We start from the raw sequence: 17,104 nt of genomic DNA on the forward strand, positions 1-17,104 counted from the left end.
ATGGCGGGCTGGCCGTGAGGAAGGGGCCGTGGGTGACATGGCGGGCTGGCCGTGAGGAAGGGGCCGTGGGTGACGTGGCGGGCTGGCCGTGAGGAAGGGGCCGTGGGTGACATGGCGGGCTGGCCGTGAGGAAGGGGCCGTGGGTGACATGGCGGGCTGGCCGTGAGGAAGGGGCCGTGGGTGACATGGCAGGCTGGCCGTGAGGAAGGGGCCGTGGGTGACATGGCGGGCTGGCCGTGAGGAAGGGGCCGTGGGTGACATGGCAGGCTGGCCGTGAGGAAGGGGCCGTGGGTGACATGGCGGGCTGGCCGTGAGGAATTGGCTGTGGGTGACATGGCGGACTGGCTGTGAGGAAGGGGCCGTGGGTGACGTGGCGGACTTGGCCTTGAGGAAGGGGCTGTGGGTGACGTGGCGGACTTGGCCTTGAGGAAGGGGCTGTGGGTGACGTGGCGGGCTGGCCGTGAGGAAGGGGCCGTGGGTGACATGGCGGACTTGGCCTTGAGGAAGGGGCTGTGGGTGACGTGGCGGGCTGGCCGTGAGGAAGGGGCCGTGGGTGACATGGCGGGCTGGCCGTGAGGAAGGGGCTGTGGGTGACGTGGCGGACTTGGCCTTGAGGAAGGGGCCGTGGGTGACATGGCAGGCTGGCTGTGAGGAAGGGGCTGTGGGTGACATGGCGGGCTGGCTGTGAGGAAGGGGCCGTGGGTGACATGGCAGGCTGGCTGTGAGGAAGGGGCTGTGGGTGACGTGGTGGGCTGGACGTGAGGAAGGGGCCGTGGGTGACATGGCGAGCTGGCCGTGAGGAAGGGGCCGTGGGTGACGTGGTGGGCTGGCCGTGAGGAAGGGGCTGTGGGTGATGTGGCGGACTTGGCCTTGAGGAAGGGGCCGTGGGTGACATGGCGGGCTGGCCGTGAGGAAGGGGCTGTGGGTGACGTGGTGGGTTGGCCGTGAGGCGGCGGTGACCTGGGCAGAGTTCTGCAGGGCTGAGGGACACCTCGGAGGAAGAAGAGCTAAGGAAGCTGAAGAGCCAAAATGGCACGAGGGGGTGCATGCGTAAAGGCATTCTGGTTAGATTTAGGTTGGTAAATTGGCAAGTGACTGATGCCAGGGGTTACTGGGGCTACAGCTGTGGGTGAAAGACCCTGATTTGAAGGAAATAAGTTAATAAAGGGCACTGCAGAAAACCCTTATCCCAGAGAGCAGGGACTGAACAGGGTGACCAAGGAGGTCCTTTACAGCTGCGTCCTTCTCTCCATACTCCTCTGCTGTTTTTTTGCAACCCTTGTTCTCAGGAGAGGAAGGTACGGGGAGCATCAGGAATCATCCTTCGTTCACATGGAAACTCAGAAAAGTCATGAGCCACAGGGCTTGTTCCGCTCTTGACTGGGAGCGACCTTTGTCCCAGGGATGTAGGAGAGGCAGAGCTCTTCACATGGCTGGAAGGAGACCTGCCAGGCTTCTTATCCCTAGAAGCTGATGGGGCTAAAATTCCCAAATTACTTTGTAGTTTCTTGCATCACCATTAGAAAAATCCCAGCCCAGGATGCATTCCCAGGAGGTTTGGTTTTTTTTTAAATAAATGGACAGGAAGTGTTGTCTATGTTTTTACTGACAAATGCAAGAGAACAGAAATTAAATAAACCACTTGTGTGTGGATATGACCTGTCTTTATTTCACTGAAGGAAAGAGTTGAGTGTGACTACTGGCTACTCAACTTCAATCTATACTCGAAGGACAGCCAGAGTTAAAAAGGGCAGACAGGATGTTATAACTTACCGATTCATACCAACCCCCAAAAATTGCCTGGACCACTCCACTGCTTTGGCTTGTTCTGTCTTTAAAAGGATACGGCTTAGATAGAAATATTTCAAAGATAGGCAGGGAGAATAATTCAGGCAGCAGACAGTGAGGCACTCCAGCAAGAAGAATGGAAAAACATAAGATTGTCTTAAAGAGGATAGGCATAATATGTAAAGTGATGTTATCTAAAATTATTTGTGCTACAATGAATCATAGGATCATTTAGGTTGGAAAAGACCTTTAAGATCATCAAGTCCAACCATAAACTTAACACTGCCAAGTCCACCACTAAACCGTGTCCCTAAGTGCCACGTCTACACGTCCTTTAAATATCTCCAGGTTTGGTGACTTAACCACTTTGCTGGGCAGCAAGTTCCAACGCTTGACAACACTTTTGGTGAAGAAATGCTTCCTAATATCCAATCTAAACCTCCCCTGGCACAACTTGAGGCCATTAAAAACTCTTACTTGTTCAGTTTTGCAGTTTGTGTATTTGGTTATAGGTTATAAATTTAAAGATGGGAAATTTTTTATAAAAGATACAGTTAGATTGTAGAATACATTGACACAAGATATTTTTGAGGCCAGGAATTCAGCAGAATTTAGAAAGGAAGTGGATACTTTCAAGCAGAATGAGAAAACACAGGATTATGTTGTTACACATAAAAACATAGGGGGAAAAAAAAAAGCACAACATCTGTAGGAATATGAACTATCCTACTTCACAGTGAAGCTAATTAGTGAAGACTAATGGGGTTTTGGAAAACATTTTTCCTGACGTGGTGTCTATTCCATAAGTGCTTACTTTAGGGTTTCTGGCGCTTTTCGGTGAGATCTGGTTCTAGACCACTGCTGGAGAGGAGAAACGGAATTCGATAGACCCCCTGTGATCACTGGGTTTAAGAGCACAGTTCCCTGTGCTTTTAAAACTAGCACCAAGATCTCTCTTTTCACAAGCAATCCTTTATCATCAGCCAGGCAGTTTCACTGGTGTTCAAAAGCCAAATCTAAAAGCCTTCCTCGCCCATATTGCTGGTCAGCGGAGCGGGTAGGAGCCTTCCACAGGTTGTGCACTGTTTCTTTTTTGTTGTTTGAACCGTTTCTGTAAACCACAATTTATCCTCGATCATTGTGCACTCATTGGAGCACTCATTTACAAGAGGCCTTTAAAGTCCAGTTTTAAATTCTGCATTCTAATATCTCTCTGGGATTTGTTTTCTTGTCACTGTTTGGTCTCTATGGGTAGGACTTTGTTACATCCTTTAAACCAGCTAAGGGAATCCTTTTGGACACTGAGCGCATTTGTGGTTTTAATAATGATAAGTTTCAGTAGTAGTGGCGCCTGACTGTTAACGACTCAAAGAAAACTATATAAAAACAAGATGTCATTTCTGGAGCCATTTATAGACTTCCCTGATTACTATTATTTCTCTCTGGGCTTCCCAGAGCCATGATTAGGTGATATAACAGATCAGCTGCAGCACTCACCTGTTCTCTCACACTCATGATCTGAAAAGGGAGAAATGCAGCCAGCCTGGCCATAGGTATTAAGTTTGTTTTCCCATATTGATTTTAGAACCCTAGACTAGTGCATTTTCATAAATTGAGAAGGCTTTTCTGGGTTACTGGAAAACATATGCAGGTTTAACAGCTGCCCCAAGAGGGACAAATCTAACAGGGGCTTAATGTTCTTTTGGACCCAGCTGGAAGAATGATGGTGAAAAAATGTATTTTTCTCTGTCACAACCCATTCATAGATTATCAGAGGTACAGGTCTCACTTCAGGGCAAACGTATGGAGTACACTTTTAGGTTCACCTTCTACTCTGGGAATCATGGTGGTGCTAACATCTCTTAATTAAAATTGCTCAGTTTTGTCTACCAGGGACATGTGGGTATCCAAATCAGTCTTTCAAGAAGGATCAATTGGACTACTTTGACACATTTTGTTCACACCCTCTTTCAGAGTTAAAGTAACCTTGATTTGATTTAGCTTAATTTGCTTCAAAGTGTGGTTTAAGTAGTCTTTCAGAAATCATACTTTTAGGTAAATTGGGCTAATTTGCTTACATAAGATTCCATGTGACCACAAGTTTGGAAACAGTCAGCGGTATAATTTAAGTTATGTCATGAAATAAAATTTCTTTATTGTTTTTTGATGCATGGACTGAAAAACTCCTTCCTGTGCCAGTTTTATACGTGTTTCTCAGCAATTTAGCTTAAATCAGATTGCTGTTTTCCTCCATTCCAGCATATTTTGCCCCCACTGTGTTAATTGCTTAGCTTAATCTTTGCTGGTTTTGTGTTCACCTTCCTAAATGATACTATCAATGCTGAGCTGAAATATTTTCCTATTATTAGCCAAAGTTCTCCTGAGAAACAGCTCCTCTTTCAGAGAGAGTATTATATAGAATAATAAACAGGACTAGATATCAAGCAACAAATTCCAGAGGAAATGCCTTGTTTTAAACAGAGTCAGTTTGTCTGGCTCCTATTACTTTTTCTTGGAATTAAATATTTTATTTGCTTAGAATTTTAACAATTATTGCTGAAGTAGTTACAATAAGGCCTAGACGTGTTGGAGGAAACTTACTTTTCTATTTTTTTTCTTCAGGTGACAGTTGGAAATACTATTGCTTTAAGCATTGCAACTACAATGTACAAAGATCTAGACTGTGGGCAGTCTTCAGTCCCATTCCATCTGACTTCTATGAAATTAATGTAAGCCAATTTCACAGAAACACTAGAAAGCTGTCTCTAGCCTTTATTGTTCATATTTTCAGTGTCAAAAGCCTCGTCTTATTTTAAAACAGCCAAGAGCCTGTCTCATGCAGGACTTAGATATTTTGGGGGCTTGGTGGTGCTCTGTATTTTTTTTGAGGCTTCCCACATGTTTGCTAGCTGAGCTTTAGCTAGTACATAATAATTAATAAAATTGCAGGTGTAATATCAAAATGTGTTTATCTTAAGACACCCAAAAAATAAATCGTACCAAAAGGAGAAAAACATTGACTTAAACAACTGTCAGTCTTTGTTGATAATCTGTTATTTTGGGCACCATAGCAGAGATAAGCTTTCAGGAGAGATCTGAAGAAATGGAGAATAAGAGCTTCACATGCTATTATTTATGTAAATTATTGGAAATCTTGTAACTGAAATTAGGATCCTATTATGCAAGATACTTTAAAAATCAATGGCACTGAAGCTGGATGATTCATTTATGAGTCATTTGCAAACCCATAAAAACCTCCCATTACATTTCAGATTTTATAATTATTTTTATGAATTATGACCAAACTCTCTAAACACATGCACTAAAAATAAGATTATCTTGAATAAAAAGGTCAGCCAAAATCACAATGAAATTATGTGATGAAATCTGTATTTTTGAATTGTTGATTCCTCAGGAGACATTCACAGGGAAAGATCCAGTACTTCTAGTGTTTATCCTAATCTGAACCTTCTCAAGGTGAATAAACTTTCTCTAGTTCACGTGCAGCAAGTGGTTTCGCACAACAAGTAAACCAATAATTTTTCTCTAATGATGCAGTATTAATAGTAGTTTACCTTTTCAGGAAAAAACCTAGACAAACAGGTAGGACGCAGATTGCTCTTTAAGATCAACAGACTTTAGAGAAATAAGATTCACAAAGTTTCTCACTCCTAACATCTGCCGCCAGGTGAAAGTCTGGAAACAACTGTGTGTTTTCCAGCTAGTGACAGGATATGATGACAGCAGCTGCTCTCTTAAGTAGACAGCATTTGTACCATTAAAGGGTTTAAATTTGACACCTGTAATTGTACCTGGAAGTCTTAAGAATATACTTAACTGGTAAGATGTCATAAGCATGCAGGAAGCTGTGCTGTGAACATTATGCCATCGTAATTTATTTTTTATTTGCTAGTTTAGCTGCATTTTAGTCTGGATTGCTGAGATTTTATTTTTCCCCTTGAAACAGTCTTCTACTCCTCAGTCATAGGAGTACTTTGAAATTCTGGGTGATCTGTTTATGAAAAGAGGGAGTATTATTACATCTTATGGAAGCCACATCTTCATTTAAAAACCAGGGATAGCTGTAAATTGTATGATAGATTCCTGGCACGTATTAAATGCACTGTCCAAATTCTGGTCAGTTTTGAGCTTAGTGTTAGCAAGCACAGTTGGCTTTTTTGCAACAGCAAACTGTTGAAAGGCTCTCCTTCAGTTTTTGTTCCCATTATCTTGTCAGGAAGGAAAGGACATCTTTAAAAGTACTTAAGTACCAAGCAAGTGACCCTTCTCTGCTGGAATGCTGCCCCATTAATGATGCAGAGAAGAAAAACAGCCATTTCTGGCAGAGTTTGCAGGATCTCTCATGCCAAACAAAAAAGTCTAAAATGCCTGGTAAAAATAAATATCGCTATGAAATTCTGGCATAGGAAGCATTTCTGACAGCCAAGGCTTAGCTCATCCTGGGGGGTAACCCAAGAAGGCCTGCAATTTTAATTCTTCGTTCCTACTCATCGAATGTTCCTTGCAAACTTAAGCTGCCAGACTGTGTTATCTATTAGACCAGGTGCCTGTGTGAGAAGATTATAATAAGTTAATGGCTCTGTGTGTGTGCAAGAGAGTAGGCAAAACTGTGGGAATGAGCTGTTGCTTCTTGGGCTGAAGTGAAGCAGTAACTTTGTTGGCTATACTGGCCAGCTCTTATGGGAAAGGTATATAACTTCCTGTGTGCAGTACAGAGATTCAGCACATTCAGAATACTCTGGAAGTATTCTGTCTTACAACATCTACATGGAAAAGCAAAAGATGGAAGCAAGGAAAAAAAAAAAAGGGCAAAAGAAAGACGAGATCACAGATTCATTAAAATAGTGGAATTCTTGCAAAACAATCCTTAATTCTGTTTGTTATGTACACAAAAGAGAGCCTGAGTATTTATTAGAGCTGTTGGGAGAGAGCACTGCTGAACACTGCAGCTATGCAAGAGCTGAAGTCAAGTTTTTAATTTTAATGAAAGCACACATTGGTAACGCAGTCATTCACTCTGTAATAATAAGAGAACAAAGTGATCCTTTCTGCTACATAATACTCAAGGTGTTTTCAAGAGTAATGTCTTTGTGGATTTACTAGAAGATAGGGACCAGGAGGTGAGATAGTGGTTGGAGCACTTAGGAAAAGAAGCTGAGGAGCAGTGGATGGGAGATGGAAAGGGTAGTATGCAAATGACTTACCGAGACAGAAGATAAGCGATGGGAGACAGCAAATAACAGTAAATTAACATCGTGTCAATCAATTCTAAACAGAATAGAGGGAACATGGAACATTTTCCAGAATGTGGGAACACTGAAGACATTAATGAGTTTTTATCTGAGGAATGTATTTAAATTTCTCTTTTGATTTTTTATCATGCTAGTTTCTAAAAGACAGCAAAAACAGATTGACCATTTCACATTTGAAACTGATAATGACATGTTAGATAGTATGAAAATGTCCTTAAGGTTCCAAATCTTTATCTGTTAAACTTTACACAGTGTTAGTGAAAGAAGAGTTATTCCTTGAACACTTGAAGTTTGGATGTGGATCAGAGTTTCTCTCAAAGTCTGTGACTAGAGTTAATTTCTGATATTTAGTAAACATACTCGTTTGCTCTGTGTGAAACAGAAACCTGCAGTGTCTGTGACAAGGTTTTCACTGTGCATTAAAAGCATGGTTCTGTGCTTGCTGAAGTCACTGATAAGCTTTCCATCAACTCTGCTGACCTAGAATGAAGCATAAATTAAATGAAAATTCAATATTCAAACCCACATTACCTTGAAGTCTCAGAATGCTAATATTATGTTAATATTCTTAAGTATCCTAAAATCCTAAAATTGCAATGACATGGGCACAAGTACCTGTGGCTAGGAGGGAGGTTGGACATGTGTGCATACGCGTGGGTGGCTGATCTCAGACTCACACAGAGGGTGTGTGCAACTCTGGATCTTGGTCCCACCTATGCCTTTATTCAGGTCTAACTTAGTGCTGGTAAGAAGCAATTAATTTGTTCCTTCATTCACATTTATCAAGAGCTAATGTGAGAGAGGGAGAGGTGTTAAGAGGCGTCTCTGATTCAGCCACCTGATAGGAAAGCAGATGGTTGACATGCCACATCTCTTATCAGAAAGACTCAAGGGTTATATCTTGTGCATGCTGGCAGGACTTGCCTAACCCATCATGCCAGTAAAGTATTAGAACTGAATCATCTTCAAGAAAGAAAACACTCTTTATCTGTCTGTCTACATTTTTACATGTCACTCATCTCCATAGTGGTAGGGCTTCTGCAAACAAGAAAGGTTTGTGAGTTGAGAGAAAGATATGTGTATGTCTTTCACGTCTATTCCCATGACTACTTGTTTCTCTTACAGGCTCAGTTAATACATGCTAGTTTTTTGAGAAAGGAGAACTCAGCCCATCAGAGATATTCCACATACTGAGATGTAAGGTCACTTTTCTTTCTGGTTGTGTGAGTGGTTTCTACCACGAACTTTTTATCTGAATACGAAGACTATTGATGACAAACTACATTAATAGCTTGAAGTCAGAGGTCTTCAGTTCTTTGGAAAATGCTTCTCTGTGCAGTCAAAAATTAATTTAGGAGCTTGCTACTTATCCATTTGAATGTGTTTGGAGAATAAAGGTGGTTAGGCTTCTGTCTTCAAACAGAATTCTTCTACTGCTAGCTTTTAAAAGAACATTTTCCTTTTATGCTCATCATCTTTTCTTTTTTTCTGTGCCAGAGTCGAGGTATTAAGCTGTGCTGTTCCTAAGGCTAGGCCACCGGCTACCTTTGCAATGCAGACATTGTGCAAGGCCTGGGTAATTGCCATTTCACTGCAGGGAGGAGTCTCATCTGGAATAGAAGAGAGTGTATTTGCATTATTTTTACATAGAGGATGTAAAGGAACCAGCAAAAGAAGGAGCAGAACCAGCTTGCAAGACACCCAGGAAGAGCTACCATCTCAAAGAAAACATGAAGAAAGGTTTGGTTTTGTTTTTTTTTCCCCTAGTTTAAGAGCCAATTTACTTAGTGGTTTGTTGTTTTTTTTTTTTTCTTCCCAGAGTTGAAGATTGAACAGCCTGGCGGGTTGGCTTCAGTCTCACCTTCCAGACATGCATGAAAAAAGGGGGGGTTCAGATGAATCTGCACTTTGGTCATTAAAGGACCTTTCGCAAGATTCTTCATATCTCAGCTTCTGAATGTAGGCATTTCATGTAATTTTTAGTTTTCCTGTTCCTCACTGCAAAGTAGAGTTAATGGTGGTCCATGAGATGATCACAATGTTTCCCAAAGTAAACGCGCTATTGGAATGCTTAGAAAGCAGCGGATAAATGAAAGGTGAAGAAAATTAAGTAACACGTAAACTCTGACTTGTTGACTGGAATTTTATTATGTTGTAAATGGAAACAATTGTGGTAACACTGCAGAAGATGGCACGTGGATTACTGTTCTCTTAAGAGTAAGCGAGTAGTATCTTGGGAAACACTGTAAAGGACAATGGTGACAGGACTTGAACACTTACGACATCTATGAGCGTATCTGTGCCCAGTTTATGTACTGGGCATGACATCATATGGTATGGAATATTCCCAAATCTTTGCCTTCTGGACAGCCCGTGATCACTTCCAAAATTCCTGTGGTTTCCCCTTCGAGTCCGTTGTGTGATCAGTGCAACCCACTTACTCCATGTAGCATCAGTTGCACGATGTGTAGAGGGGACTTTCCCTTTGAACATCCCGGCTGACACCGCCTGTCAGGGTGCTCATAGGAGCTGTTAAAGGGTTGGTGAGTCCTCCTGATCACCCCTTGGTTCTCCAGTTGCCGAATCAGCGCGTGGGTGGGAATCAGGGGGTCTCGGTTGGTGCGATCTTGCTGCCGGTGCACCGTTGTGGTAGCGATTGGCACCTCATGTTCTCCAACCCTCAGCAACCCCAACACCAAGTGGTCCTTCTAAGTCACTGCTTAGAAGACTTCAGGGAAGGCAACAAGGAAAAAAGTGATAGCATAAAATAGAAATCAATTCTAAAGTTTCATTTAATGTTTTTAACACAGAGACCATCCTTTACAAACTAGATCACCAGCTGTTAAAGCTGTAATTCCCTCAGCTCTTTGGAAAATTAAACTGTTTCTTTACACGTCCAACAGTGAATTCGGAGGCCCAGATGTATAACTGCATCTTCCTATGTATGGGTAAAATCTTGACTTCTAACTCGCCTGGTATTCCAAGCTACCACTGCTTTGGTTCAGTGGTGGCACTGAAGAGGGAACTGATGTGGGTAATGTAGCAGTGAAATAACAGTAGAAATTAAAAGGACCGTTGGAAAATACCATAGTCTGATAGCATGGACCCTGTGATTTTATCTTGAATCTAGAGCTCTGGTTGGGAAGAACTTACCGTTTCCTTGGCTTATCTGTTTAGTTAGTGGAGCTCACTAGTAATAAGGAATTTGATCAACCAGAGTGCAGAGTTTGTAGTGATTTTTCCAGTTAGACTTTTCTGAATTTTATCCATTGTGGAACTTAGGTTTGGGAGGGGTCCCAAAAGATCACCTAGTCCAGCCTGCACTGCATCAAGACTAAAGATATCAAGGCTAGCACCAGCATGCTCATCAAACTTTATTCTTAAAAATTTACAGTAGAAGAGATTCTACAGTCCTCCAGTGTTGAAAAATCCTCAGCTGGAATAGTGATCAGCAAAATCTTTTAAGCATTTCTTGACACAAATCAAATTGACTCTTTCATGGCTTTCTAGTGGAGCCATAGAGGATAGCTGATCAACATCTCTCTAATGAGCTTGTAGGTATCAGCTGCATCTCACTTGAAGCTTTTATTTTCTTGACTCGTCAAATCTAATTCCTTCAGCTTTTTCTCAAAGGGTTTGTTTTCTAAACTTCTTGTTCTTGTTGTTACTTTATTGTTTCTCTTCAGCTGTATTTGTATTTCTAAGGTGTCCAGCCAGGGCCAGATGCAATATGGCGCTCGGGGCTTCAGTACCATGCAAAGTTAAGAAATCAAACAAATTGTCTTGTATATGACACACCTGCTAATGCATTCCAGAATTAAACGTATTTTTTGGCAGTGGCACTGCACTGTTGATTTATATTGTTCATTATTCGTACAACTCTTAAGATCTGTTTTGGTTATATTTCTGTCTAGTCAGAATGTTTGTTTCCTAAGAATGTCTGTTTCCTAAGAATAATATTTTATATTTCTCATTGCTGTTTTTCTTTTGGTTGGTTTTTGGACAACCTGTCCAATTTGTCAGTACCATTTGGGGTGTCTGATCTCATCCTTCCTAGCGTTTGCATCACCTGCCATTGTTTTGAGGTTATCAGGTTTTTTAGCACAGTTACAAGCATACATATATATATGTCTGTGAACATACTAAACAGAGCTTAGGACAGGCCCTGAAAGGTGTCTTTCTGAGGTGCCTTTGCATTTTGATGAATAACCACTAATGATCACTGTGGTTTTCTGCTATCAGATGCCTGCATACCTTCCACTAGTTGTATTTAAAATGTCATTATATGAAAGTGTGTTGTCAGACGGTGCCAAAAGCCGTACAAGATGTATCATGTCCATTGCTTCTGTTTACCCAGTGAGCTTAACATTACTTGGAAAAGGGGAACCTGGTTTAGCACAAATGCATTTTGCCCATTTTACATGTGCTTTTTTCAGTCTATTAATTCATTATGTCGCAAATATTTAAAACATGATTGCTCCAAACCTTTCTGAACCTGGCAATTAAGCTATCTGATCAGTCATTCTCTTCTAGGAAACTTGGGGTGTGGAGAAGCGTCTTCCCGAGGAAGGGCCTGTGTGAATGCTTTACAAATACTTTGACAAGTAAGATCAAAACTTTCCACCCCCTATTTTTTTTTTTTTTTTTTTTTTTTTTTTTTAACCTCTTCTTAAGGTCTTTGCAGCTTTAAAATAGTTAAAGTGTATTTTCCCTAGTAATGCCACCTGGTTCTGGTTCCTTTCTTTCTTCTTTTTCCAATGACAACATGTCCTTGGTTCTCTTTTTCCTGACAGGGGGTTACTATTTAAAATCACTCTGAAAATTATGTGAACATTAAGTATTATTTCATAGTAGTTATTTTCTGTCATTGGACTGGTTTATTTCTCTAATGTATCTATTTGGAGGGGGGGAGAATTATGTCCCAAAATGGTTATTAGGATAATAATCTTTTTCTTTTTCCCTTTATAATGACTGGTGGAGTTTTTAGATTAAGCATGTTGTCATATAAATGAATTCTTAATTATATTGTAATTACTTCTTTCTCATCTGTGTTACAATACTTGTGTTATATATCACTTATCAGTGATCTATAAATTATTACAAGTTACTTAATAATGTTCCTCCCTCACAGCTGTGGGTAAAAGGAAGTACCTACCTTGTGCATGGGTTGAAGTGCATTCTGATATTTACATAGTCTTTCTTAAAGTTATTTGGTCTGAAAGAGACAAGCCCTAAGCGTATGGTTAAATTTTACCAGCATTATTTAGCAACCCTTCTACTTCTCTTTTACCGAAAATATCTGGTTTACACTGCATAAATCTAGTTTACAAATATTCCTCAAAGATCCCACTTGGAATCAGGGCTATATTCAATCATGGTATTGTATCAACAGGTACCTCAGTGGAGAGGTTTCATAATATAAATTTCCATCTGCTCAACTGCAACCTATTTAGAAGAAAGTGGTGAAAGACAATACTATGTGCTTCTCTAACATTTCACCAGGGGATTTAAAAATTATTTATAAGACACAGATATGATTTAGAGCAGTTGTGCTTGGAGAGGAAAGTGATTTGCCTTGAATACGGCGCAAGATGCAGAGGGCTGGTAAACATGCTTTAACAAACACGAGTGGGTAAAAACACTTGTTCCCTGGGGAGAGGAGGACTGAACAGCTAATGAGTGAATTTATTTGTGTTTGGGACAACATTTTTCAAGAGGCTTTTGTTTAAAACACAGGAAAATACTCATCTCAACTGCTGGAAGACTGTTCCATGACCTAAGTATATAATTATCAGGAAATTCTGGGCCCTGTGTCTGTGCTTTATCACATTCAGTCCCTCCGCATCTAAACTTCTTACAAGCTTCTGTGAGCCTAAAGTCAGCAGGGCTTCTCTGATTTATACTACCTGGGGATCTAGCCTCAGTAAGAGAATATAAACTTAAATGATTTTTGATTGTGTTGCCCTGTATTTTAGGGGGATGCATGAAGGTTTTGCATGCTAGCCAGTCAGCCAACCCCCCGTCAGCACGTTGACAGTATTTTCTCTCCCTTAACTTCAACCTACTGCTCCCAACTCTTCTAAACTCTGCTATCTTGGAGTTTATTTCTTTACAACAATTGCATATTCTTCCTATGCCTCATTCTGCCACTGCTTCCGAGTCAGTGTTAGTTCAGATAGGATTTTTAACCTCTCCACTTCAGTCAGTCCCCCTTGGCTACCTGTATTTGTTGTTACTCTTCTGCAACTTTGACATATATATAGGCAAAGTGTACAAACTCAGTGCCCGAGTCTTTGTGCTGTTGCACTCATGATGTGTAATGTGGGTCTGTTCCTATCTTGAAGCAGTGATTCTGCATATAAAGGTAAAAGTCTGCACTTTTTAAATTTGGGGGGCCATGCATTGTAAGTTTATGCCTTGTTCGCTGTTTACTGCTTCTGGTGTTCCTGCTCTTGAGAGTTCTCCTCAGTGAAGCTCTGTGTTGGATTATTTTTTTTTTCTTTACATTGAGCTCCATTTGTCAAGACTCAGCCCCTGTTTTAATTTTATGTTGACGTTTTTAATAATGCCCCTTGTCTTCACTATTTTACACTTAATTAATAGGAGGGACAGAATTGTCTCAATCACATGCTGTGCTGTTTACTTGCTCTAGTGATTCTTTAAAGGAGAGGGTTAATTGCAGCCTCCTCTGGATTCATCTATGCTTTAAGTAAGACCATTCCTATCACTGGCCCTTTGCTGTCAATTTGACAAAATTCCCATCTTCCCCTGTGGTCCAGGGTTTGGACTATCTGAATCAGCCTTCCATTCAAGTTAATACTTTGAAATCAACTGAGATTAATTATTTAACCACAGTTTCTTGCACTGCCAACCCTATGTATTAAAATATCAAATTATGCCACAGAGGATCATAAAACTGGCTTTAACGATGATGTCCAGTGAAAGCCTGCCTGCTTTTAAAAGCAGCACAGAGACCCAAGGCACATAATTGCTCAAGTGTTAATTTCTACTCCTATAGGCAACAACCCTAGCGCTTTTTTTTTTTTTTTTTTTTTTTGTTTTGTTTTTACAGTATCTGAGATTTGTACCTAATCATCTGTCTCTGGACACTGCGGCTGTAGGGAAAACACCAAAGAGCGCAACGCTTGTCACGAAAGGAGGGAAAAAACTCAGACATTTCTCTTCAACAGCAACACGTAATGCTGGGCAAAGGGCTGGCGGATGAGGTGCTTCTTCGAGGCTTTCAGTTTCTGACGGGTGCCTGGCAGACGGGGATGGGACAGGGAGAGGGGCTCCGCCAATTTGTCCTGGGTACAGCCAGCCGGCACACACCGGGAAACGGCGGCAACCCCCCGGGGGAACCGCTCAGCCACCGGGGGCCACCGGGCAGCCCAGAGCCCGAGGTTGGGACAGCGAGAGCCCCCCGAGCAGCGGGGCCGCTTGGGGATGGGCTTTCCCCGCCCGCGGTGAGGGAGCCGGCCCCGCGGCGAGCAGGGGGGCGAGCCCGGGGGGTGGTGAAGTCGGGGATGGATGGAGGGTTGGATGGAGGGATGGACGGAGGGATGGATGGAGGGATGGACGGAGGGATGGAGGGATGGATGGGGCGGGGGGGCCGGGGGGAGGAACCCTCGGAGCCGCGGCCCCGGGCCCGCCTCTGCCGCGCCGAAAGTTTGCGAAGTGGCTCGGCGCTGGGGGGAAGCGGGGCGGGGGCTGCCCCGGCCGGGGCTCCTCCTCCGGGGCCGGGCTTGGGCCGGGCGGAGCGGGGAGCGAGCCCCCCAGCCCCGGAGCTGCGGAGGCTTCGGAGGGAGGGAGGGAGCGAGCGAGCGGCGGCCGGGGGTGCGTTGAGCTCAAGAGAAGCTCCGGAGGTCGCGCTGGGGGCGGCCCGGGCCCGGGGCGCTGCCACCATGAGACGGCGGGGCGGGGGCTGCCTCCTGCCCGCGCCTCCGCAGCTCCTGCTGCTGCTGCTGCTGCTGGGAGCGCTGCTCCGCGCCAGAGGTAAGCGCCTGCCGCGGCGCCCACTGCCCCGCGGGGAGCGACGCGGGGGGGGGGGGAGCCCGGCCGCCGGTTCGGGGTGAGGAGAGGTGCGGGGGGGGGGGGGGGGAGAAGCCTTGCCCTAGGCGGGGGGCTCTGCCCTGCCGCGCCGCTCACCTGCCCACACCTACCGGGGCGGAGAGCCCCGTCCCGCCGCGCTTTGTCCGTGCCCCGTCCCGCGCCCGGACGCGGGTGGGAGGGTGCGGGGAAGGGGGCTCACGCCTTCCCCGTCCCCTAACGCGGTGAGGCCGGAGCCGGTGGGATCCCTCCCCCCCCCCCCCCCCGGCAAGGTCGAAGCCGCGGGTCCCGTGGACGGGCGCTCCCCCTGAGGCGGGCGGCAGCGGGAGAGTCCCCGCTGCCCACGCGGCCGCTGCCCCCCGCGGAAGTTTGGCGGCGTGGCCGCGGGCTTTGTTCCCGCGGTGCGAGCGAGCGGCGGGCCGGGCCGGGCCGGGGCCGGGGCGGGCTCGCAGGTTGCCTCGGAGGCTGCCGTGCCCGGCGTGTCGGGACAGCCGCCGCTCCGCAGCAGGAATGCAGCCGCGCACCCGCCGCGACGGGCCCCTTAAAGGTACAGCCCGGCTCCGCCGCGGGGCCCCGGGCTACCTGCCGGGGAGCCCCGGGCTACCTGCCGCGGAGCCCCGGCCACCGGGGCGGGGGGTGTCCTCCCGCAGCGCCCGGGCGGAGCAAAGCCACGGCAGCAGGGCTACCAAAAACAGCGGCGAGGGGAGAGGCTGGCCGCGGCCCCGGCGAGCAGGGAAGCGGTTCCATCGAGCCTCGCCGGTGAAAACTTACCTTTGTGGTCGCTCTACCAACTCAAAAGCAATTGCTGTTTCTTCGTCTTGTGCGGTGGGGCTCTATTTTACAAGTGCGCCCGGCGGAGGAGAAATCATCTGAAGGCTTCGTGGAATTGTTTATAAAGAGTTGGAAGGCTTTGGGGGGAGGGGTGTGGAGAGGAGATGCGTACCTCATTTCTCTCCCTTCACTCCTTTGGCAGCTGCTGTATAATTTCACCCATCCGTTTTCTCCTGTGCTGGTCTGAAATTACAGGAAGCATTTGCAGTAGTGCTGCTGACCTCCATCATTCTGCAACTATTGCCTCTGGGGCACAATCACATGGAGTTTGGGTTTCAAGTAATATTATTTCTCTTCTAACAAGAAACCTAATTGCAGGCAGCTTTGAAGAAGGTGCTAAACCTGCTTAGAAAGGCTGAGTAAAGGACTTGAGTTCCATATATCAGAAAATCTGCTTTTTAGAAACCAGAAGTATTCTTAAGTTCCCAAGTGCCACACAGATACTTAGCTGCAGTCTAGGAGTGGGAAGGATCTAAAGCGTAGACCTTAGTGTAGGTGCAGATCTGGATGTGTTTTATTTTGGCTGTTACCCAGGTGTTCCTAGTTAATGTGTCTGGGCTGTTAACAGCCATGTGGGGGATGTCTGATTGTAAAGTGCAGGTTTGCTCGTAGGTGGTTGTGCCTTGATGTCTCCAGGACGCTTTTTATAGCAGTTTGTCTCTCTTTCAAGTAGTTCTCCCATCAGTGCACTTTCCTATATCCTCTTGTCAAATGAATGTGAGTTTATGATTGGATGTGCCAGCTGCTTTCAGAAGCGAGTTTCCTCTTTCCTTCACGGGAAGATATGTCTTGCAATAAGAACATGATTCCTGAGCAATTTTTCTCCTATTTGGAGCAAGGAAAAACATGAGGATGTGTCAGGATGGAGGTGATGGAGAAGTCTGTGATCAGTTAGTGTTCTTCCCCTCAGCTAGAAATTTTTCACTGTTGTCCCTCAGAAGTACCCCCAGGGATGGTGTACCGCTTGACTGTCGTAAAGCATCCACAGCCACAGACCTCGTGATGCCAAACAGGTAAATTTTTAGAAGCACTTGGTCATTTACCACTGTGCCTCAGTACAGAAGCAGGTAAAGCAAACAAATCTGCAAGATTGACCTTGGACCCTCTTTTGATGGATAGTGGCAGTTAAAACTGGAGAAGTCTGTGCCAAAAAATAAAAATAA

At 44.6% G+C, this 17,104-nt stretch overlaps 1 protein-coding gene and 1 long non-coding RNA gene across 4 annotated transcripts in view; both read left to right on the forward strand.

Moving 5' to 3' along the window:
* Window positions 1-8,940: 8,940 nt before the first annotated feature.
* Window positions 8,941-14,294, forward strand: LOC116961647. The gene is made up of 3 exons (XR_004407078.2): window positions 8,941-9,020; window positions 11,595-11,665; window positions 14,134-14,294. It is a non-coding gene; the product is annotated as an uncharacterized LOC116961647 (long non-coding RNA).
* Window positions 14,295-14,879: 585 nt separating this feature from the next.
* LRP4 (LDL receptor related protein 4) overlaps window positions 14,880-17,104 on the forward strand; it is an 82,402-nt gene continuing 80,177 nt past the window's right edge. For all 3 annotated transcript variants that reach the window (XM_042790743.1, XM_042790744.1, XM_042790745.1), the window contains exon 1: window positions 14,880-15,056. In XM_042790743.1, coding sequence (XP_042646677.1) covers window positions 14,966-15,056 — 91 coding nt within the window. In that variant the 5' untranslated portion in view covers window positions 14,880-14,965. The remainder of the gene's footprint in view (window positions 15,057-17,104) is intronic.

The sequence above is a fragment of the Tyto alba genome, unplaced genomic scaffold (genome assembly GCF_018691265.1).
Source record: "Tyto alba isolate M040663 unplaced genomic scaffold, T.alba_DEE_v4.0 Super-Scaffold_18, whole genome shotgun sequence".
Taxonomy (NCBI): Eukaryota; Metazoa; Chordata; class Aves; order Strigiformes; family Tytonidae; genus Tyto; species Tyto alba.